Source organism: Macaca fascicularis, chromosome 1 (assembly GCF_037993035.2).
Source record: "Macaca fascicularis isolate 582-1 chromosome 1, T2T-MFA8v1.1".
NCBI classification, from domain to species: Eukaryota; Metazoa; Chordata; class Mammalia; order Primates; family Cercopithecidae; genus Macaca; species Macaca fascicularis.
In genome coordinates, this window is record NC_088375.1 from 29257133 (window position 1) to 29282054 (window position 24922).

The 24922-nt window shown below is 46.0% G+C and overlaps 1 protein-coding gene across 1 annotated transcript; it reads right to left on the bottom strand.

Annotated features, from left to right (window-relative positions):
* Nucleotides 1–5743: 5743 nt before the first annotated feature.
* On the bottom strand, nucleotides 5744–21793 carry MYOC (myocilin). Its single transcript, XM_005539991.4, has 3 exons — nucleotides 21110–21793; nucleotides 8940–9065; nucleotides 5744–7038 (listed from the first exon to the last, which is right to left on the bottom strand). The coding sequence occupies exons 1-3, from the start codon at nucleotides 21672–21674 to the stop codon at nucleotides 6254–6256; spliced, it is 1476 nt and encodes a 491-aa protein (XP_005540048.3). The 5' UTR covers nucleotides 21675–21793; the 3' UTR covers nucleotides 5744–6253.
* Between the last annotated feature and the right edge of the window lie 3129 nt (nucleotides 21794–24922).

The following is a 24922-nucleotide window of genomic DNA, read 5'->3' on the forward strand; positions in this document are numbered from 1 at the left end:
GTCCCAGCTACTTGGGAGGCTAAAGTGCAAGGATCACTAGCCTGGGAGGTGGAGGTTGCAATAAGCTGAGATTATGCCACTGCACTTCAGCCTGGGTAACAGAGTGAGACCGTCTCTCAAAAACAAGACAAATACACAATGAAGAAATAGTGAATTATACATCAGGAGGTGATAAGTATAATGGAAAAGATGTGTTAAAGCAGTGAAACAGGGTAAGGGAGATTAGAAGTGCAGGTTGGTTGTCGTGTTAAACAGTGTGGTCTGGGTAGGTGTATGAGTCCATTGTAATGCCACTGATAAAGGCATACCCGAGACTAGGAAGAATAAGAGGTTTAATTGGACTTATGTTCCACATGATTCTGAGGGGAGGCCTCAGAATCATGGCGGAGGGCAAAAGGCACCTCTTACATGGTGGCAGCAAGAGAAAATGAGGAATATGCAAAAGCAGAAACCCCTAATAAAACCATCAGATCTTGAGAGACTTATTCACTGCTCGGGAACAGTGTAAGTGGAAACTGTCCCCGTGATTCAGATTATCTCTCACCAGGTTCCTCCCACAGTATGTGGGAATTAAGGGAATATAATTCAAGTTGAGATTTGGGTGAGGACACAGCCAAAACGTATCGTTCTGTCCCTGGCCCCTTAAAATCTAATGTCCTCACATTTCAAAACTAATAATGCCTTCCCAGCAGTCCTCCAAAGTCTTAACTCATTTCAGCATTAACCCAAAAGTCCATAGTCCAAAGTGTCATCTGAGACAAGGCAAGTCCACCTATGAGCCTGTAAAATCAAAAGCAAGCTAGTTACTTCCTGGATACAGGAGGGTACAGGTATTTGGTAAATACAGCCATTCCAAATAAGAGAAACTGGCCAAAACAAAGGGGTTACAGGGCCCATGCAAGTCTGAAATCCAGCGGGGTAGTCAAATTTTAAAGCTCGAAAATGATCTCCTTTGACTCCAGGTCTGTAGGGCCTCTTGAGGAAGGTGGCATTTGAACAAAGACTTGAAGCCAGTGATGAAGTTAGGTGTGTGGACATTTGGGACAGAGGGAAGAGCTAGTGCAAAGATTCAAAGGTAGAAGCGTGCCTGGTGCATTCAAGGAGAGCAAGGAAGCTTGAGTAGAGTGGATCAGGGAGTTTTGTGGGATGAAGGCACAGTGGTGGAGGAAGGAGGCAGATGATGTGGGGTTTTGTAAGAACTCTGACTTTGACTTTGAATGAGATGGGAAGCCATAGAGGTTTTCAGAAAAAGAGGCGTGATCTGGTTTGTGTCTTAATGGGATTGTTCTGGCTACAGCATTGAGAGTAGGCTGCATTGGTCGGGGGAACAGAAGCAGGTCAGCTGCTATTGTAGTAATCCAGGAACAAGACAATGGTCATTTAGACCGGTTACAATTGGGGTGATGAGAAATATGGGCAGATTCTGGATCTATGTGTTTGAAGATGAAACCTACAAAAGCTGCCGATGGATTGGATGTGGGGTATGAGAGAGAGGTGGGTAAAGGATAACTCCAAGATTTTTGGCCCGAGCAACTAGAGGGATGGAGTTTCCTCAGCCACAAGAAGAGCAGATTTACCTGGGTGCAATGGTTCATGCTTGTGGGGGCTGAGGCAGGAGGATTGCTTGAGGCCAGGAGTTTGAAACCAGCCTCGTCAACATAGGGAGACCCTGTCTCTACAAAAAAAAAAAAAAAAAAGCCAAGCATAGTGGCTTAAACCTGCAGTCCCACCTACTTGGGAGGCTCAAGCTGCTTCTTGCTTGAGCCCAGGAGTTTGAGGATACAGTGAGCTATAATTTGCCACTGCCCTCCAGCCTGGGTGATAGAGTGAGACTTTGTCTCAAAAAAAAAATTAAAAAATAGTAATAAAACCAGCAGATTTTATGTGTCTGATGAGGAAAGAGGAGAAGGTCAGATGTTCAATATGTGCTAGTTTGACATGCCTAACAGACATCTAAATGGAGATGCCAAGGGGGCAGGTGATGTGTGAATCTGGAGTTGAGGAGTAATCACTAGGCTGGAGACATAAGCATGAGGTTCGTTAGCATATGTGAGTTGGAATCTAAAGCCCTGATGTTAGATGAAATGCCCAAAGGAATGAGTAGATAAGAAGAGACCCCAAACTGAGCCCTGGGGTGCTTCAATCTTGACAGGGAGCTAACCTGTAATCCCAGCACTTTGGGAGGCTGAGGCGGGTGGACTGCCTGAGGTCAGAAATTCAAGACTAGCCTGACCAACGTGTTGAAACCCCGTCTGTACTAAACATACAAAAATTAGCTGGGCGTGGTGGCAGGTGCCTGTAATCTCAGCTACTCAGGAAGCTGAGGCAGGAGAATCGGTTGAACCTGGGAGGCAGAGGTTGCAGTGAGTCGAGATCACACCATTGCACTCCAGCCTGGGCAACAACAGCGAGACTTAATCTCAAAAAATAAAAATTAAAATTAAAATTAAAAGTCGGGGTTAAAAGGAGGAACCAGCAAAAGAAACAAAGAAGGAACAGTCAAAAATGGAAGAGGAGTCTAACATTCTGGAAGCTTCATGAAGAAAAAGTTTTTCTTCCTTTTGTTTCCTCTTCCTGTTTCTTCTTCCTCTACCCTCTTCTTCCCTACCAAAGCCTGATGCAGTGGGTTATGGAGAGAAAGAACAGGAGCCATGGGAAGGGCTGTGCAAACAGGATTGGCTCATCTCAGCATCTCAGTGTCTTTCTACCTTCCACTTTTCATTCAAACACCTGGCAGGTAGAGGTGCTTAGTAGGATCAATGAGCTCATGCATTCTGATTTCTGGACTTTTCAGTTTTTAAGAGTCTGCTGTCAGTGGGGGAGAGTGGTTGACACCCAGATGTTATGGGCTAAATGGTATCCCCACCCCAAATTCATATCTGAAAGTCCTAATCCTAACACTTTATCTTTAACTTTTAGGTCTTTTTTAAGACAGAAACTTGCTCTGTTGCCCAGGCTGGAGTGTGGTGACATGATCTCTGCTCACTGCAGGCTTCGCCTCCCAGGTTCAAGCAATTCTTCTGCCTCAGCCTCTCAAGTAGCTGGGATTACAGGTGTGCACTACCACACCTGGCTAATTTTTATATTTTTAGTAGAGACGGGGTTTCACTATGTTGCCAGGCTGGTCTTGAACCCCTAACCTCAAGTGATCCTCCCGCCTTGGCCCCCCAAAATCCTGGGACTACAGGTATGAGCCACCGTACCTGGCCCTAATCCTAATACTTTAGAATGTAACTGTCTTTGGAGACAGGGCCTTCAAAGAGGTGATTAAGCTAAGCTTAGGTCATTAGGGTGAAAAGAGATTGTACATGTACAGACATGTACAGAGGGAAGATAATGTGAAGATGTAGAGAACAGCCAGTCATCTATAAGCCAAGGAGAGAGGCCTCAGAAGAAACCAACCCTGCTGACAACTTGATCTTGGACTTCCAGCCTCCAGAATTGTGAGAAAATTAATTTCTGTTGTTTAAGCTATGAAAGGAAAATAAATCTTGGGGTCCCCAAATCACTAAGCTAAAGTGAAAAGTCAAGCTGAAAACTACTTAGGGTAAACCTGCCTCCCATTCTGTTCAAAGTCACCCCTCTGCTCACTGAGACAAATGCATATCTGATTGTCTCTTTTGGAGAGGCTAATCAGAAACTCAGAAAAATGCAACTGTTTGTCTCTCACCTACCCGTGACCTGGAAGCCCCCTCCCTTCTTGAGTTGCCCCACCTTTTGGACAGAACCAATGTACATCTTGATTGGTGTCTCATGTCTCCCTAAAATGTATAAAACCAAGCTGTTCCCCAACCACCTTGGGCACATGTCATCAGGATCTCTCCTGAGGCTCTGTCATGGTGCCCTCAACCTTGGCAAAATAAACTTTCTAAATTAACTGAGACTTGTCTCAGCTATTCAGGGTTCAAAAGCCACCCTGTCGGTGGTATTTGTTATGGGGGTTCAAGTATATTAATACACCAGTGGAGAGGCATTTTGAGATCTCATCCTCTCCCTCCTCATTCATGGCATGTGTAACCTTAATGAGAATAAACTCCCAGGGGAAAAGAAAAGCCAGGCCTGGTACAGTGGCTCACGCCTGTAATCCCAGCACTTTGGGATGCTGAGACAAGCAGATTACTTGAGGTCAGGAGTTTGAGACCAACATGGTGAAACCCCTGTCTCTACCAAAAATACAAAGATTAGTTAGGCATGGTGGCACATACCTGTAATCCCAGCTACATGGAAGGCTGAGGCAGGAGAATCAATTGGATCCCGGAGGCGGAGGTTGCAGTGAGCTGAGATAGCACCACGGCACTCCAGCCTGGGTGACAGAGTGAGACTCCTGGGGGAAAAAAAAAAAAAAAAAAAAAAAAAAAAAAAAAAAAAAAGCTGCCTCATGGGTCTGGCCATTGGAACTCAGAGGACACCAAATCTGGAACTGGAAACAGAGATGTGGATGCCAGCAGCAAAGCTGGAATCTGCCTGATGGCTAAAATCAGGTGTGAGACACTCTGCCTGGGTCCTTCCCCCTGAGTGCCAGGTGCCAGTGTGCCCTCACCCTCACTTGTCTCAAGCATAGATGCCACCTCAAAGACGTGGGGAGATGAAAGGCCTGAATTGGTTGACAACACACTGATGTGGTGGAATCCAAGCTGAACTGGCAAATGAAGTGTTCTACCATTAGGTACAATGGCAACTGAAGAGGGAAATTAAGTTTGTCATTAAAACATAATGCAGCCAGGTGTGGTGGCTCGTGACTGTAATCCCAGCACTTTGGAGGCTGAGGTGGGAGGATTATTTCAGGCCAGGAGTTTGAGACAAGCTGAGGAACATAGTGCAATCCTGTCTCCACAAAAAAATTTAGAAAATAATATTGCTATAAGGGCTGGGAGGATAATGGACTTATTAATGGGTGTAGAGTTTCAGTTTTACAAAATGAAAAATGTTCTGGAGATGGATGGTCGTGATAGTTGCCCGATAATATGAATGTGTTTAACACCACTGAGCTGTGCCCTTATAAATGACTGGGATGGTACATTTTGTTATATTTTACTACAGTTTTAAGAGTTGGAAGAACAAAACAATGCTATAAGGTTTCTCCACCTGAGGTTGAGGCTTATAAAATTCATGCTCCTGATGACTGATAAAAACTGAAGTGGAAGGGCCAGGCGTGGTGGCTCACACCTGTAATCCCAGCACTTTGGGAGGCAGAGGCGGGCGGATCACGAGGTCAGGAGATCAAGACCATCCTGGCTAATATGGTGAAACCTCATCTCTACTAAAAAAAAAAAAAAAAAAATCAGCCGGGCGTGGTGGCGGGCACCTGTAGTCCCAGCTACTTGGGAGGCTGAGGCAGGAGAATGGCGTGAACCCGGGAGGTGGAGTTGCAGTGAGCTGAGATCGTGCCACTGCACTCCAGCCTGGGCAACAGAGTGAGACTCCGTCTCAAAACAACAACAACAACAACAACAACAAACCAAACTGAAGTGGAGTTAGGGCGAATAGAGGGTGGGTTCAGGGGAGAGATTGAAAGATTGCTCAGGTAGTACCGAGAGCACCAGGAGATGTAGGTGGGAAGGTGTGATTGCTGCTATTTGCTTGGTGTCATCCTGCACAACACCTCAAAACCAGGCACAAGCCTCTCAGTTACACACACACACATCCTGCAATCACGTCTCCCAACCTGAAGGAATGACTTGATGGTTGGAATCTGTACCCTTCTCTTAAGCAAAGATTCCCACAAAGTTCAAGGCAGAGAATGTTGGGTAAGAAAATTTTATTTCACAATGCAAAGGGTTATGTGAGATCCAACTGTATTCTATCTGAAGCATTAGAAGCCAATTGTAGTAAATGCATCTTACTTATGTTTGATGCTGGCCAGAGGAGCTATTCTGCTTCCTTTAGAAGTTATGCTTTTCATTGTGGCTTGTGGTAACCATGTAACATGCAAGAGCAATGGTTTTCAGGAAGAAACTACTATACCTTATAGCTTTTGCCCCAAATCACAAGAAAACTTGAACTATGTCATTAAACATCCCATAAATGCTGACAGAAGAAAAGGATATTTATTCTCATATGAAATTGTCTATGCCCTCAGACTACAATTCCTGCATAGTCAGATGGTGACCATGTTCATCCTTGTGGATTAATGAAAACCTGGAAAGCAGTCAGAGCTGCCTGGGCCCTGGCTGGCTGGCTCTCCCTTCAGCCTGCTCCCCTCAGGAGCCCTGAGCATCTCCTTCTGACATTGCTGGTACAGCTTGAAGGCTTTTCACATCTTGGAGAGCTTGATGTCATAAGTGACCATGTTCAAGTTGTCCCAGGCAAAGAGTTTCTTCTCCAGGGGGTTGTAGTCAATCATGCTGCTGTACTTGTAGCGGTTCTTGAATGGGATGGTCAGGGTCTTGCTGATACCTGTGCCTGTGTCATAAGCAAAGTTGACGGTTGCATCTGCTGAGGAGTAGCTGCTAACGGTGTACAAGGTGCCACAGATGATGAAGGCATTGGCGACTGACTGCTTACGAATGTTCGTCTCCCAGGTTTGTTCAAGTTCCAGATTCTCTGGGTTCAGTTTGGAGAGGACAATGGCACCTTTGGCCTCATCAGTACTGTAAATGACCCAGAGGCCTGATTCATCCACAGCCAAGTCAATGTCTGTGTAGCCACCCCAAGAATACGGGAACTGTCCGTGGTAGCCGGCTCCAGGGATTTCCTTCTCAGCCTTCACTGTCTCGGTATTCAGCTCATATCTTATGACAGTTCTGGACTCAGCGCCCTGGAAATAGAGGCTCCCCGAGTACACCACAGCACCGGTGCTTTCCAGTGGCCTGGGCAGTATGTGAACCTTAGAAGGGTAGCCCTGCATAAACTGGCTGATGAGGTCATACTCAAAAACCTGGCGGACATCTGTGCCAACTGTGTCAATTCTCCATGTGGTCTCCCGGGTGTAGGGGTAGGTGGGCTTGGGATCTCGCATCCACACACCATACTTGCCAGTAATTGTTTCTGCTGTTCTCAGCGTGAGAGGCTCTCCTACCCAAACTAGTTCTCCACATCCTGGTGAATTCAGAAAAGAAAACGAAGCACCACTTAATCCATAATCTTTCCAAACACAGACAGTGATCATGCGGAAGCTTGGCAGAGCCAGTAGATGTGACAGCCCTAGGGACAAATCGTCTGGGTTTAAAGACAGGCTCTGCCACCCACTGGCTGTGTGACTTTCAGTAAGTTACTTAGCTCTCTATGCCTCAGTTATCGCATTTGTAAAAGGGGATACTAATAGTCTTTTGGGTAGTAGGGCTGTTGTAAATTTTGAATGTAATTATATATGTTAAGTGCTTGGTATAGAGTAAATATGTGGTAAATGCTATGTGATCAATCTGTGCTTCATGTTATTGACAATTATTGCTACCACTGAGGGTCATGCATGGGAGTGGGAGCTACAAATATTTAAAGTACAATTCACTCAGTATCAGTTGTAAGGATGAAAGTTGCACGGAGGGCTTCAACTGCATTTGTAATATTCTACTTAAGCTGAGCAGGGACTCATGGGTATTCGTTGTATTACTTATTGTGACTTTCATGCCTGGTTTGTTTCATTACTATAAGATAGGAGAGAGAAAAATCAACTCATAAGAATAATCTCCATACAACAAAGTTTTTCGAGCCCGATCTGATGAGTCATATATTTCATACATCATTTTAATATAATAAACATGAAAATAATTATTTTTTTGAGACAGGGTCTTGCACTGTTACCTAGGCTGGAGTGCAGTGGTGCAATCACAGTGCACTGCAGCCTTGACCTCCCAGGTTCAAGCAGTTCTCCCATCTCAGCCTCCTGAGTTGCTGGGACTACAGGTGCCTGCTATCACTCCTGGCTAATTTGGTTTAGAAAATAATTTTTTAAATGTAGTGAAGAGACTGTTGAAAATTTAGAGTTACCAGAATCACAACGGATGTCTGTAATTTTTTTTTTTTTTTTTTTTTTTTTGAGACGGAGTCTCACTCTGTCACCCAGGCTGGAGGGTAGTGGCGTGATCTTGGCTCACTGCAACCTCTGTCTCCTGGGTTCAAGCAATTCTCCGGCCTCAGCCTCCCAAGTAGCTGGGATTACAGATGCGTGCCACCATGCCTGGCTGATTTTTGTATTTTTAGTAGAGACAGTGTTTCACCATGTTGGCCAGGCTGGTCTTGAACTCCTGACCTCAAGTGATCCGCCAGCCTCAGCCTCCCAAAGCACTGGGATAACAGGAGTGAGCCACCGCGCCTGGCCCAGATTTCTCTACTTTTAATGGGCACCTTCGGTTTCCTCATAGAAGGTAGAAACACTTTGCTGCTCATATCTTAGAGAACCGTGTTTTAAATATTTTATAACCACTCTTTGCGTGCATGCCCTTCAGTGCCAGTAATCATTGTCAATAACATGGATAGTCAAAGTTTCTGGAAATCACAGTATTAGTCATAAAGTTGGACTTTCAGGGAACACTTTGAAGAGAGCCAAACTGTACTTTTCCTAAGTGGCCAAAGTTCAGAAAACATACTGTTAGTGACAGATTGTGGCTGAGATGGTGCTTGGTGTACACCTGTCCCTAAAATAAAGATATGAAGGCGCTACTGAAAAATGTAACTTCTCAAGTATACTTAATTCTACATGACAATCAAGGGGATGAAATCAACACATCTCTCATCTTGCCCTGTGCAGCCCAGCCCAGCCTCCCAAGTGTGGGTGATTGGATAGAGGGCTTTGTTAGGGAAAGGCTGGCTCCTGCAGACCTGCTCTGACAAGGGAACAGAGCGAGAGAGAGTTCTGTTCTTCTCCTCCCCTCCCTCTGCTCCCAGGGAAGTTAGTTTCCCCTTTGGGTGGGCATTTACCCTATACTGATTCTCTGAAACACAGCACTAGACATGAATAAAGACCATATGGGCACAAAAGGGAAGAAACCTTAACTTCATACCGTTGTCTCCCTCTCTACTCTGGAGATGGCCAGATGGGCTCTCCTTCAAAATTCGGGAAGCAGGAACTTCAGTTAGCTCGGACTTCAGTTCCTGGAAGGCCAAAGTGTCCAAATTCCATGTAGAAACTGCATTAAAAGAAAGAGACAAAATTTTACTATAAGAAAAATATGGCCCAAGGATTGACTATGTTGAGGATGACATTTGAATAGGCTGCCGGCTGGGCATGGTGGCTCATGCCTATAATTCCAGTACTTTGGGAGGCTGAGGCAGGCAGATCACCAGAGGTCAGGAGTTCGAGACCAGCCTGGCCAACATGGTGAAACCCTGTCTTTGCTAAAAATACCAAAAACCAGCTGGGTGTGGTGGCAGGCTCCCGTAATCCCAGCTTCTTGGGAGGCTGAGGCAGGAGAATTGCTTGAACCCAGGAGGTGGAAGTTGCAGTGAGCCAAGACTGCACTATTGCGTTTCAGCTTGGGCAACAAGAATGAAACTCTGTCTCAAAACTAACTAACTAGATAAGTAGGCTCCCAAAGATATGGTGTTTGAGATTTGATTTTAAATAAGGACTGGGGATGGGGTAGGGGTCAGAGAAGGGAAGATAAAAACTGATTGGACTGTGCTGATAACGGTTGGGCCTGAGTGATGGCTACATTGGAGTTCATTGTAGTCTCTATACTTTTGTGAATGTTTGAACAATCCCATAATTAAAAATCTCATAAATAATAAATTGCATAGCAATGTGCCTGCCTTACAGTAGGATATTCAAAATCAAATAAGGTTTTAATTAATTTCCACTAGAAGGGCTGATTTGTGAATAGGTGAGCTGTAATTTCAGGAATATGGAGACAGTCCTCAGCATCTTCTTAGATGTCTGAATTTCAACAATTAAAAATTCACGAAAAATTAGCTGGGCATGGTGGTAAGCATCTGCAGTCCTAGGTACTTGGGAGGCAGATGTGGGAGGATTGCTTGAGCCCAGGAGTTCAAGGCTGCATTGAGCTATGATCCTGCCACTGCACTCCAGCCTGGGTAACAGAGCAAGGCCCGGTCTCAAAAACAAACAAACAAACAAACAAACAAAAAAAGAGGCCAGGCACAGTGACACACGCCTGAAATCCCAGCACTTTGGGAGGCCAAGGCGGGAGGATCACTTGAGGCCAGGAGTTCAAGATTAGCCTGGCCAACATCGCGAAATTCCATCTCTACTAAAAATACAAGAATTAGCCGGGTGTGGTGACACGTGCCTGTAGTTCCAGATACTCAGGAGGCTGAGGATCATTGAACCCAGGAGGCAGAGGTTGCAGGGAGCCGGGATTGTGCAACTATACTCCAGCCTGGGCAACAGAGCAAGACTCTGTCTCAAGAACAACAACAAAAAGAATTTAATTGTGGCTCGTATCTGTAATCCCAACACTTTGGGAGGCCAAGACGGGAGGAGCACTTGAGCCCAGTTGTTCAAGACCAGCTTGGGCAACATAGGGAGACTCCTTCTCTTAAAAAAAAAAAAAAAAAGATTAAAATGTACTGCATGACTTAAGGGTCCTTCCCTTGTTATATGCAAATATTCTTGTAAGAAGTAACATATTAAGCTTTATACTTTCAGTAGAAATATTCTGCCTGATTCCTTTCTGAGACCAGTTTTGCATAATGGAGAGGCAGCGTGTGCACAGTTCCTACAGGAGTTTGCGGTGGGGGCGGTGCGCCATACAGAAGGGAAGTGGGTGGGCAGCACTGGTTAGACAGTAAGTGATCACAGTGTGCTACATGTCTCTACTCTTGCTTAGGATTATGATCTCACAACAGTTCTTGAATACGAGGATGAGGCAACAGCCACAAGGAACAGGCTTGGCTGTTTTAAAATGCAGTTTGGCCAGGCATGGTGGCTCACACCTGTAATCCCAGCATTTTGGGAAGCCAAGGCAAACAGATCACTGGAGCCCAGGAGTTCAAGACAAACCTGGGTAACATGGTGAAACCCCATCTCTACAAAAAATACAAAAAGTTAGCCAGGTGTGGTGATGTGTACCTGCAGTCCCAGCTACTTGGGAGGCTGAGGTGGGAGGATCACTGGAGCCCGGGAGGTCAAGGCTGTGGTGAGCAGTGACCGTACCACTGCACTCCAGCCCTGGCATAGAGTGAGACCCTGTCCTCCCCTCCAACCTCCCAAAAAACCCATCACATGCACACAAAAACAAATAAAACGCAGGTTTGATGAGTATTCAGGTATGGCAAGGCCAACATCCCAGGAGGCAATTGTCACTGAAAAACAAGTTAAAGCCAAATTATGGAGACAGTAAAAAGATCAGCAGTTTTTGGGTGAGGAAGGGATGACGAGGTGAGGCACAGAGGATTTTTAGAGCAATGAATACTGTGTATGACGCTATAATGGTGGACACACGGCACTATGCATTTGTCCAAACCCATAGAAGGCGCAACACCAAAAATGAACCCTAATTTAAACTGTGGACCTTGGGTGATGTGATGCAGGTTCATCAGCTGTAACAACTGCTCTGGCGGGAGACGATGATAATCGGGGAGGCTGTGCATGTGTGGGGGGCAGTAGTATCTGGGAACTCTGTGTACTTTTCTCTCGATTTTGTTGTGAACATAAAACTGCTCTAAAAAAAAAAATCATTTTTACAAGTTGTTGTACTCACGGATCCCAAGAGGAAGGGGGCCACACTAAGCCCAGGAGGCCACCTGGGGAAGCACCAGGGTTGCTCCAGAGGAAGAGGGTGCCAGGGGAAAGTGTGGGAAAGAGCCTTTATTCTTTCTATGGGAAGAAAAGGGGAGGCAGGATAAGCAGGTTTAGGGTTGGGGAGTTTGAATAATTTCAGCAGGCTCTGAGGTCATAGGCATTTTCTCTAATTGTCTGGAACCAGACCCTGGGGTGATTAGGTCAGGGGGACAGTGGCCTTGAGTTTGAGCCAGATGGAGGAGGTCACAGGGTGTGGGCTGTGGACTGGTTGGTTTGCATATGAAAGCTGTGCTCCCAGGCGAGTCCTTTGCTATCTGTAGGAACTGGAGGGGCAGTCCCTCCAGTGTTTGCAAGGCCCAGACAGCAAAGCATCAGAATAAAAACACACGCTTAATACACTGGGCTTTTCTCTTGCTGAACCTCTGAGTCACTTCTCTGCCCTTTGAGCAACTGATTCCCCACTCAGGATTCTCCGGTGTTCAGGACAGTGGGAGGAAAGTGAGTGCATCCCCTGAGGCCGGGGCGCCTACACAGCTGAGGGTCAGGAACACATGTTCTGCCTTTGATCATTTGTTTGCTCAACTCTCCTAAATTTAGATTTCTGGCAGAGAGGATCACCACAGCAGTCTTAGTCCTCTGGTTGTACCACATTTCATCAAACCCACACATTATTTTACATTTTCACATCTCCGGAATCAGAGTACCTTGTTTGAGTTGCTGGGGTTCGGCTTCAACAAATTATAGTACTGGAAAAAAATTCTCCCTGGAAGGAGCGGAAGAAAACATTCAGCTAGCTCTCAGGTACGGGCTGGGCCAGACAGCCCTGCTGCCCACGGTGAGCCAGCTCAGCAGCTGCTGCAGCTGCCTACTCCCGATCCCAGCTACCCTTCTCTCCTCTCCACCCCTGCCTCTGTGGCTGCAGTTGTTCAACAAGCCTCCCTGAAAGTGTTAATGCCCTGGAGGTGGGTGGGTCCTCCATCCCTGGGATATCCCTCAGTCTAGAGTGCACCATGTGAGTAGTTAAAACCCATAAGCTGGCCAGGCGCAGTGGCTCATGCCTGTAAACGCAGCACTTTGGGAGGCCGAGGTGGCGGAATTGCATAAGGCCAAGAGTTTGGGACCAGGCTGGGCAACATAGCGAGACCCCATCTCTACAAAAAATTAAAAAGTTAACTGGGTGTGGTGGTGCAGCCTGTGGTCTCAGCTACTCAGGAGGCTGAGGCAGGAGGATGGCTCTTGAGTCCAAGAGGGTAAGGCTGCAGTGAGCCATGATCATGCCACTGCACTCCAGCCTGGGTGACAGAATGAGACCCTGTCTTTAAAAAAAAAAAAAAAAAAAAGTCTCATAAGCCAAAATGTATAGGTAACTGAGGACATCCTCAGTGTGCATTCCAAACTCCAGGGGCAATTGGGAGTAGCCCCAGGGACATGGCAGGCTTTCATTATCCCTAGCCTCAAATCCACAGAGCTATTTATCCATCCTTTCAGTCACATTACTGGAGCACCTATTGAGTAGAAGGCTGTGCTAGGTGCTCAAGATAAAAGGTGTCTAAGACACAAGTTTGTCTAATAGGCTAGTCTATGTTAAACACACACACACACACACACACACACACACACACACACAGTTGGTCCATGCCCTTAAGGAAATCATAATCTGGCAAAGTCCTCATAGCCGAGAAGGAAAATGGGTTTATTCCGGGCTGCTGCAGAAACCAGAGTCTCTTGGACAATCCCAATGGCTCCTGAAGAGTCCTGGAAATTTTATTTCGTTCCCTGACTCTCCTTCTCCCTATCTGAGGTTCTGCGGGGATGAGGAAACCCCTTTGTTCTTCATTCTAAAGGTTGCATTGGCCTAGGAGGGTATCCAGGGCAGGGACTGATTCACTAGGTCAAATGGAGGTTCCTTAGACCAACCTGAGACCACTACCAGCTGCTTCCCTTCTCCCCTGGTGCAGGCACCACACACCTCTGGCAGGGACTTGGTGCTGCTCATGGGGGAGAGGGACAGGGTGCCCGAGGTTCCCTGTTCTTCTGTGCTGCCAGGGGGAGGTAAGAGAGCGTGACCCCCTTCCTGTACACAGGGTGGCAGAACCATCTGTAACCCCCCTCTGTGCTGCTGCCTCGCCCATTGCCACGCCTTCTCTCTTAGGCCCAAAACACACACCCAGGCTGTTAGGAGCAGCCCACCGCTGCCTGGCCTCCCCAGCCTCCTGCAATGTGCAGAGGCTTATATGATGTGGCAAACTCTTGCCAGGACAATTTTTCAAAATCAGGGCATTAAGCAAGTTCCTTGAATTGAGCTGGTTTCCTTTCATCTGTACCTTTTCTCAGATCACTGCAGACTCTGCCTCAGGACAATTCAAATTTCATTGTCTCGACTCTTAGAATATAAGAGTTGCTGGGCGTGGTGGCTCACGCCTGTAATTCCAACACTTTGGGAGGCTGAGGTGGGTGGATCATGAGGTCAGGAGTTTGAGACCAGCCTGACCAACATGCTGAAACCCCATCTCTACTAAAAATACAAAAATTCGCCGGGCATGGTGGCGCATGCCTGTGATTCCAGCAACTAGGGAGTCTAAGGCAGGACAATCGTTTGAACCTGGAAGGCGAAGGTTGCAGTGAGCTGAGATGGTACCATTGGACTCCAGCCTGGGTGACAGAGAGAGACTGCAGACAGCACCTGATAAAGTTTAACTATCGCTACCACTTATTAAGTGTCTCTTATGAGCCAGTACTGTGCTGGGTGCTTGCTACTCACTACTTTCAAATAACGGTCCTAAAAGTGAACGTTAATATCCCGTTTTGCAAATGAGGAAACCGAGGTTCAGAAAGGTTAAGTAACATGCCCAAGGTCACACAGCTAAGTGGTGTAGCTGGGACTTGAACCCATGTCTTCCAAGGCCATGGCAGCTGTGAACTCTTCTATCCTGTGCTGAGGAGGTGTGTCAGTTAGAAACGTATTGCCTCTCAGAGCTGAGTGCACCCTTGCACGCATGCTGTCTGAAGAACAAGAGCTTTAAAGTGAGCACGATATTGAACTATCTCAGTAGAGGGCGCTGGAGGGACATCGTGGGAGGAAGAAGGTCTGCAGGTTTCCTGCCCTGCGTCCATAGGCGGTGCGACCGTGAGGACATTTGGTGGAGTCCTGCCCCAGCCACGGACCCAGAGCGAAGTTCTTCTGTGACCTCACAGCCACAGCCTGGCCATAGCCTTTCCACAGCCCTCCCAGCAAGGAACCCAGAGTCCCTGCACAGGGACCTCAGTGCTCGGGAGGCCTCCTGCCTGTGCCTGCCCTGACTCCCACCATACCCATGCCACGCGTTGCAGGTTGCCCTCCTCACCTGCACTGGGAGGCGGCCTATTGCAGCTGCAGACCAGATGAGGCCTGCGCACATCAGCCACCTTCTCTCCTAGCTGATGTGCTGAACCTCACCTTCCCCTTCCAAGCTTGTCCGGCACCCTCCCTCAGCCCTAGGTGCCTGTGGAGTTCACTTCTATCTACAGTTGCTCTTTCATCACGGTCAGTAATCCTTTAAAGTAAACTTCCCCAGCTTAACCCACTGTGTGATTTCTATCTCCTGACTGGACCCAGATTTCTCCTGGAGGCTTTAGAAGAGCCTCAAAATGCTGCTCACCACTTTGTGCGGTGACCCACTCCTGGGGCTGAGCTCAGGTCCCAGTGGGTTGCCCTATAAACTCTCAGCTCCCGGGCTGTGCACTCAATCCTCTTATCAGTTCTTCCACGCTCACTGGCAAAGAAGAGGCAGCAAAGGTGCCTGACTGGTGCTGGGTTCCCCGCCGGCTCCCACCATGGCCCTTACGGCTCTGAGCAAGGAGCCATTCAGTTTGTGCCTTGCAGGAGCCACTCCTTTTGTGCATTAGCTGGAATAAACATGAACTGCAATAAAACATAACGTCAGGAAATGGCTTCCAGGATGACTGCAAGGCCAGTTCCCAGTTGGCAGGGGAGATGGTTAAATTATGAGCCTGCTGGCTTCTTCTAGGTCATGTCAGCCAGGAGCATCTGGCAATGGTCAGCCTCCAGGAATGGAGCCATCTGGCATGCGGGTGGAAGCCCAGAATAGAGGATACAAGACCCAAAGGCAGAGAAGCAATCTCGTAAAGGCACCTGGACCTAAGCCAGAAGTCGTAGCTCCTAGTTCAGCTCTTCCACGTCCTAGCTGTGTGACTTAGGATAAATGACTCCACCTCTCTGAGTCCCAGTATTCTGAGCTGAGTTGTTTAGATGATCACATAAGTATAAATGAAATGGCCCTCAATAAAGATGTGTCAACACTAAAATTTCTCTGGAATGTTTTAAAATCACTAACATTTCATTGTGAATGTGGAGGAAAACCAAAAAGAGGTTGTGAAAATATAAGGACTGGACTGTGTCAGATAGTTAGCATTTTTAGGGTTTTTATGTTTTAGGTTTGTGGTTTTTTTTTTTTTTTTTGAGACAGAGTCTCACTCTGTCACCCAGGCTGGAGTACAGTGGCATGATCTCAGCTCATTACAACCTCTGCCTCCTGGGTTTAAGCAATTCTTCTGCCTCAGCCTCCCAAGTAGCTGGGATTACAGGTGCCTGCCACCATGCCTGGTTAATTTTTGTATTTTTAGTAGAGACACGGTTTTACCATATTGGCCAGGCTGATGTCAAACTCCTGACCTCGTGATCCACCTGCCTCAGCCTCCCAAAGTGCTGGGATTTACAGGCATGAGCCACTGCGCCCAGCTGTTTTTTTTTTCCTAGGTTTTTAAAAATGTTAAATTCAGTCCTGTGGTTTAAAGGTTCATGTCTATTACAAAATTCTGGAAATGTTCTGTGTTCTCTGCCCTCACTTCTTTATAGACTTGCATTTTAGAGACCTCAGTCTGGAAACTGAATTTATTAACTCATTTGCCTATAGACATAGGCATTGTAATAATTTTCATAGATATTTTCTACCACTGATAAGTTCAGTCCATATTACATAAATGAAAGGAATGAAATAAAACAAGCTATGCCTACATATCTACAGGTTGTCAGAAACATCTTAGGAAAGTGAAGACTAGCTAATTGACTATTGTCCTGAGTACTACTCTAACTTGTACTGTCTCTAGAATCAATGCATGTTATTAAAATGTTATGCACATGTTGCCATATTGATTATTGAATGATGCTTTAAAACAATAGTGGAACTCTGGCCGGGTGCAGTGGCTCATGCCTGTAATCCCAGCACTTTAGGAGGCCGAGGTGGGTGGATCACAAGGTCAGGAGTTCAAGACCAGCTTGACCAACATGGTGAAACCTCATTTCCACTAAAAATACAAAAATTAGCTGGGCATGGTGGTGTGTGCCTGTAATCACAGCTACTTGGGAGGCTGAGGCAGGAGAATTGCTTGAACCCAGGAGGCAGAGGTTGCAGTGAGCCGAGACCGTGCCACTGCACTCCAGACCGGTGACAGAGCAAGACTCCATCTCCAAAAAAAAAAAAAAAAAAGGTGGAGCTTAAGCAAAAGAAGCCTTTCTAGTTATATTTTATCCACTGAGTGACCACTGTTCAGCACTGCACTGGGTGCTTCCCTGTGTGACTGCTAATTTGCATGATGACTCCCATGAGGGATTATCATCCCCATCCTATTCTGGGTAAGGAAAGGGAATCTGCAGCACTTGTGTTGAACATCTCGGGTTTCTCCCCTCCACCCTCCACTCACATCCTGCCCACCTTTTTGCAGTCATTGCTGAGGCAACCTGCCTCTTGCAGGTATCACCTGCGGGGACCTCGCCTCAGCCACCCTGGCCCAGCTTCTCTGACTTTCTGCATAGAAAATCTATAAGAACAGGCCGGATGCAGTAGCTCATGCCTGTAATCCCAGCACTTTGGGAGGTAAACATGGGTGGATACTTGAGGTCAGGAGTTCAAGAAGTTCAAGACCAGCCTGGCCAACATGGTGAAACCCTGTCTCTACTGAAGAAGAAAAAAAAATACAAAAGTTAGCTGGGCGTGGTGGTGTGCACCTGTAATCCCAGCTACTCGGGAGGCTGAGACAGGAGATTGCAGAGAGAAATCCAGGAGATGGAGGTTGCAGTGAGCCAAGATCGTGCCACCGCTCTCCAGCCCGGGGGACAGAGCAAGACTCCATCTAAAAAAAAAAACAGTCCACAAGAACAAACCTTGTCCCCACATCCGAGTATCACGGAAATGCAATATACTCCATGGGATAGCCCTTGGCCAAGAGGGTATCAAATCCATGGGGAAACACTCCCCTCTTCTGTCGCAGTCTACACAGCCCCTCTGAAGGGCTTGACGGGTTCAAACCTCCATTGCCCACTGTGGTGACCAGCTTGAGAAGGCCCCCACTTTGTGGCTTTCCTGCCTTCCCTGTCTCACTCTCCCCTGTCTCCACTTCTCTTCTCTAGGATCATGGTTCATATAAACCAACTGCACACAAGCCCTCTTCCTGGCTCTGTTCAACAGGAGACCAGTCCAAAGCAGGGGCTAAATAACAGACAAAGCAGGCCTTCTCTTGTGACAGTAATAACCAACTCTAATGTATCTTCTGGTAAATTATATCAATTATATATATTTTATTTTATATACAATAAAATTATATATTATACACAATAAAATTATATATATAATTGTATATATTTATATGTATTATATGTAACATATATATATTTTTTGAGACGGAGTCTCCCTGTGTCACCCAGGCTGGAGTGCAGTGGCGTGATCTTGGCTCACTGCAACGTCTGCCCCCCAGGTTCAAGCGATTCTCCTGCCTCAGCCTCTGGAGTACCTGGATTACAGGTGCCCACCACCACACCCGACTAATTTTTGTATTTTTAGTAGAGACAAAGTTTCACCATGTTGGCCAGGCTGGTCTCAAACTCCTGACCTCAAGTGATCTGCCCACGTCAGCCTCCCAAAGTGCTAAGGTTACAGGTGTGAGCCACCACACCTGGCCAATTATATATTTTTTCTACTTTTCAAAAACTATTATATATACATAAAATTTATATATGTACATATATGAAACTTTTATATAAGCCCAGAGTAGAAAAATTTCTATATAACTTTGTAATAATAGTTATGTAGTAAAATATGTCATATTATATATATGTATAAACAAGTGATTTCCATTGTTACAATGGAAAAAATTGTAGTTTTTTCCTACATAACAACTATTAATACATGATCAAGAAAGTGGTGGTAACAATTTGAGCTGCAGGTGGAATACGGAAAGGCTGCCTTCTCAGGCCTTACCTTTGTCCACTCAGCCTCACTAAGCTTCTCTACCCAAACCTCCACACCTAGTTCTTGCCACTCCTACAGACTTATATTCCAGCCTCCAGAATGCTCCCTTTTCCCTAGATCTGGAATCTTGAAACAGATCTTTTGTTCCAAGCATTCCTGTACCTTTCTGTCTTTTACCTTTAGGGTCTGTAAACCAGAGGTCAGCTAAATGTCCTGAAAGTCACTGAACCTCATGGCCAGGTGCAGTGGCTCACACCTGTAATCCCAGTGCTTTGGAAAGCCAAGGTGGGTGGATCACCTGAGGTTAGGAGTTCGAGACTAGCCTGACCAACATGGTGAAACCCCGTCTGTACTAAAAATACAAAATTGTCCTGGCATGGTGGCACATGCCTTTAATCCCAGCTACTTAGGAGGTTGAGGTAGGAAAATTGCTTGAACCCAGGAGGCAGAGGTTTCAGTGAGCTGAGATCATGCCATTACACTCTAGCCTGGGCGACAAGAGTGAAACTCTGCGAGAGAGAGAGAGAGAGAGAGAAAGGAAAAGAAAGGAAAGAAAAGGAAGTCACTGAACCTCAGAGGAAGAGGCCAGAATTCTAGCTTTGCCACTAACTGGTAGGCGGCTATCAACAAACTGAATAACCTCTCTGGGCCTCAGTTTCCATATCTGCAAAAATCAGCCAGTGGTACCGGATGCTCGTTAGGTCCCTTTCCAGTTCCACATTCTTGTACTAATATAATTTCCTTCTTTTGAAAACCATCCGCTACTAGAAAAGAACTTCCATGTTTGATCTTCAATATAATGGGATGTTGCCCTTATTTCAAAAGTGGAGTAGCTGGAAAGATCAAGAAGAAATATAAAATTAGGAAACACATCTAATAAATCCCCAAAGACTTGTTAAATGACCACAAAAGAAGTTTTTCAAGCCTGTAGAAAGACTGAAAGAGTAGTACAATAAGCTCCCCATATACTTAGACTCACCAGTTTGCAATTCACCAGTTATTAATATGTTGCCACAGTTGTTTTACCTTTCTTTCTCTCATTATCTGTATATTTGCAGTCTTTCTTCAACTATCTGAAAGCAAATTGCAGACATCCTGACGCTTCACCCCTGGGTACTTAAGCATGTATCTCCTTAGAACAAAGATTTTATCCTTCACAACCACAGTATCATTATCTCACCAAGAAACTGAACATTAATACAGTAACATAGTAATGAGCAGTCTATATTCAAATTGCCTCAGTTACCCCAAACCTGTTCCTCATAGCCTTTTTCCCCCTTGGATGAACACACCAATCAAGACTCATGCACTACATTTGGTTAACACATTTCTTTAGTATCTTTAATATAGAAAAAACCCATCCCAACCCCTTTTTTCTTTCTTCCTTGGCACTGACATCTCTGACCCATCCAAACTAATTGTCCAACAACTGGATTTACTTGCTTAGTTCCTCATGATTAGACCACTTCCTCAACAGCGAATATTTGGGAGCACACTTTCACAAACAGTGACACAAATACTGTCTTCCCAGCTAGTAAGAGGAGCATTCTCCCTCCCCCAACACACACACACACACACACACACACACACACACAGACTCACCTTCAGGCAAGAAGGAACCAGGATGAACAGAAGAGCCTATCAGTCATCTCAAGAATTTGGTGACTTAAAAGCAGAGGTTCTCAGATTGGACTGAGTAAGAAAACTTTCAGAACAACATATTGAGGAAACTGACAGAGAGGTGCCACTTCTTTATTTTACCAAGGAAGAACAGTTAAAAATAAACAAAAACTTACCACTTATTATCATTTCCTAAATCTATTGTAATTTCATAAATAACGGTCATTTTAACACCAAAAGGTATGAATAACAATCTAAACAAAGGTTCAGAAAAGGATAGTGTTTTTCAAAAGGGACAGTGGGCAACTTTCTACTGCTCACATGCAGACACGTCTCACCCAGTCCTTTTATTTCTCCTTTTGCTACAGACTATCAAAACTGTTGTGGAGGGGCACAAGAACTCTGAACCACTAACCTAAATGAAGCTCTCAGGAGCTAAATTACTAGTAATATTTGAAGGTGATCGCTGTGCTTTCCTTATCTGTCTTGTGCTAGCTGTGCAGTCTCTGAGAGAAAGGGCAGGCAGGGAGGCCTGGGGCACCTGTAACAGGTCACTATGAGCCATATCACCTGCTGAACTCAGAGTCCCCCCACTCTGCATTCTTACCTTCTCTGGAGCCTGGTGGCACATCCCGAGCAGTGTCTCGGGTCTGGGGACACTGGCCCCTTCTCAGCCTTGCTACCTCCTGGCTGCTGCTTTCCAACCTCCTGGCCAGATTCTCATTCTCTTGCCTCAGTCTCTTCTTCTCTTCCTCCAGAACTGACTTGTCTCGGAGGAGGTTGCTATAGGCAGTCTCTAACTCTCTGGTTTGGGTTTCCAGCTGGTCCCGCTCCCGCCTCAGGGTACCCAGCTCCCTCTGCAGCCCCTCCGGGGTCTCCTGGGGCCCAGCAGCCCGGTCCAAGGTCAACTGGTGGTGGAGGAGGCTCTCCAGGGAGCTGAGCCGAGCTTTGGTGGCCTCCAGGTCTAAGCGCTGGGTGCTGCTGTCTTTCTGTAGGTTATGGATGACTGACATGGCCTGGCTTTGCTCTGGGCAGCTGGATTCATTGGGACTGGCCACACTGAACGTATACTGGCATCGGCCACTCCGGTCATTGGCCTTCCGGAGCTGAGCTGTCCTGGCCCCCACATCCCACACCAGGCAGGCCAGAAGCAGCAGCTGGACAGCTGGCATCTTGGACCCAAAGTTGCAGCAACGTGCACAGAAGAACCTCAGTGCAGACGCTGGGTGAGGCTTCCTCTGGAAAGCTCTGCTGTGCTGAGAGGTGTCCGGATGGGTGGCCTTGCTGGCTCATGCCCGAGCTCCAGAGAGGTTTATATATACTGGGGAGCCAGCCCTTCATGAGGGAAAAGAGAGGTGGCCACGTGAGGCCGGGTGGGGCTGTGCACAGCGGGGGTTGCCTTCACACTGCCAGCAAGATTCTTAGAAAATAACCTTCCAGAAGTCTGTTTGGAGTTTCTTTTGAAAAAGAACATCCCGATTTATATACCCACACCCCAATAATAGTCCTTATGTCCCCACCTGATTTTACACACACACACACACACAAACACATATACAGACACACAAACACATGCACACACACACACTCTTACACATGTCCCCCTCATTCAACAGGACTACCAGTGTGCTGATTTCAACAAGGATATATTTCTAGTGTATATTTCCATTCACTCTACAAACTCATTGAGAACCGGCACTGTGCTAGGCACTATGCTAGGAAGTGGAGATCCAGACAAGTCCTTTAAGACACGTAGCAGGGACAGAGACAAATAACAGCCAGCCAGAACACAAGGACGGCACCCCACCAGGCTCCAGGGAGAGCATTCCTATGGAATCTGCAGATTTCCTCCCTCACCCCTAGCTTTAAAACAACTGTGTATCTTTGGGAGAACTTTCTAATTTCAGTCTTGCGTCTCAGGCACCAATGTCAATGTTAGTCTCTAAATCAGTTCTTACCCTGTGTGTGTGCATGCGTATGTGTGTCTGTGTGTGTGTGTGCATGCCATGAACCTCACTGGTGAAACCTGGGGGACCCGTCTCAGAAAGATGTTTTTAAATATATAAAATATAGATTATAAAGGAAACAAATGATAATGAAATATAATTATCAAAATATTAAAAATTTAAAATAAACATATGTTTTGTTAACACGTTAAAAACAAGATCCAGCAGGAGGTCTAATTTCAAAGCAGTTTTTAGTGTAAATGATATTTCACTTACAACGTATCTGCAACAACTGTAATGTAGTGTAAAATGTCTGTGATTTCTATCAGTAATGACAAAATCACAGGTACTGTTATTAACTCTTTGACTTTATGGCTTTATTCACAATGAAATAAAATGTTAAATTTAGTTAGAAGGTGGTAAAAATAAAAATGTAATTTTTTCCCCATTCAAATTCACAGGCTTTCTGGACTGTAGGTTAATAATCCCTGCTTTACATTAATAAACCCAAAGAGAAAAACCAAAAGCAAATGGCAATAGCCGATAAATATACCAAAACTGTGGGAAATAACTTTAAGCCACTTAAAATAATGCTTGCATTTGAGCAACTGCATGTTGTTAATACCAACAATAATGTCAATACTTGTGAAGTAAATATTTCTAATCTGCCCTGGCCGACTCACCTCCAGAATGGAGAAACACAGTTTGCTCTAAAGATTCTATTCTTATTTGATTGGTTCTGAAGCTAAGCCTAAACTCGAGACATTTACAAATGGGTGTCTGTTTACAGCTGACCAAAGGGTACTATTCTCACTTTCTGAATCAGATAGTGAACATCGTCGAAATGATTTTTCAAAAAACCAATCATATAGTCAGCAAGATCTAGGCTTGAATCTGTTTGGCTTTACTCATAGGAATGTTTTCTTTCTCTTAAAAGAAAGAGAGTTTCCAATAAGGAGAAATGTAAGTAATCTTACAGCCTCCAATTACTACCTTGTGACTTGCTCAGAATTACTCTGTAAAGGAAAAATATAGTATTAGAAATTGGGTCTCCTGACTTCCCTTGATTTTTTTTCCCCCCACAATATAGCCCTGCCTCCTAAAACCCGGGATCATGTGGCCTATAATCCCTGTGGTCAGTTCCCACCGCCCTTGAATGAATCTTTGTCTTTTTTGCCCATACACTACCCCTCTCTTTTTCTTCTCCCCTGCTTTGCAGGTTACTCCGTGCTGTCAGCAGTCACTGCTGAGCTGCGTGGGTGCTGGTCAGGGTGAAAAGTTTAACAATGTCTGGCATTTTCCACTTGCTCTGGCCCAGTTTTTGAATGCCAGGCAAAAGCTACCACCAGTTAGTCTCTGCATCCTTTTTGGTTCTTGGCAAATGCCATTGTATATGCTTAGGGAAAGAAAATGTGGCTGTTGGGTTCATTGAGCTTTCCTGAAGCATTGTGGCTCTCAGTCCTGGAGTCTGATGTGATCAGTGAGGACTGATGGATCGCCCAGGTTCTGCCTACCTTCCTGCGCCCCTCCACCTCCCCTGTGGCTCAGCTGCTCCAGCTCTGCCTCCTTCCCCTCTCAACATCCCCCCTCACAGAGAATCACAGGGAAGTGTTCACCGAACACGACAGCTGCAAGGGTCTTTACAGCCGAGAAGACTATGGCCCAGGGAAGGAGAGAGACTTGCCCATGGTCTCACAGCCAACAAATGGCCCGAACCAGAAAGAAAACCAAGTCTCCTGATTGCAAGGTTTTTGACCATCTTGCATAAGCCAAGTCCACCAAAGGGCTGAGTAGTTGGCCAGAAGACATGAAAGAAATGACTCCAGTCACTTCTCCCATAAATGAATGGCCTAGGAAATGAGCTTGCTTCCTATATTCCCATTAAATAGAGGCCTTCGTGAAGGAAAACCCATGCACACCCCAGAATGCTAACAGCTGACTTTATGAAACTGTATCCCTTCATGAAATAGACTTATTCTCCTCCAAGCAGAGAAAAGAGAAAAAAAAAAAAAGGCTCACAGGAAGCAACGGAAAACTCCCAACCCCGTGAACGGCACTGAACATCTGGGCAGCTTCAGCCTTGCCCTTTTCACCTTCCTGCCTTTAGCACCCGCTCAGCCCCAGCATCCCCAATCCCTGCAGCCTCCACCTCCTGGAATTCTCCTGGACGTGGAGGCCCCTTTCCCTGTGAGGAAACACTGTCCCCTCCAGATTCTCCGTTAGACTAGTTTCCATCTCCATTTCCTTTCTGCAGCCTGGAGCCAAGGAGTCTCCAGCTCAGATGCACCAGGACCATTCACGGGACATGAGGCAGGCCAACTGCAGCCCTGTGGCTGTTAAGGGATACTGCACACAGTTCTTCAAGGTAGTGGTTATTTCCCTTCTTTCAGCACTGGGTTTAAGTTGGCTGGCTATTAATTTTCTTCTGCATGTCTTCCATGAGAAACTGTCACCTCCACGAAGGTAGGGCAGTG

Excerpts from the sequence above, each read along its gene's own strand:
- MYOC (XM_005539991.4), bottom strand. The coding sequence starts at position 21,674 with ATGCCAGCTGTCCAGCTGCTGCTTCTGGCCTGCCTGGTGTGGGATGTG. Across the intron at positions 9,066-21,109 it reads GCCACCAGGCTCCAGAGAAG|TTTCTACATGGAATTTGGAC; the intron begins GTAAGAATGCAG and ends CTTTTAATGCAG. Across the intron at positions 7,039-8,939 it reads GAGTAGAGAGGGAGACAACG|GATGTGGAGAACTAGTTTGG; the intron begins GTATGAAGTTAA and ends TGAATTCACCAG.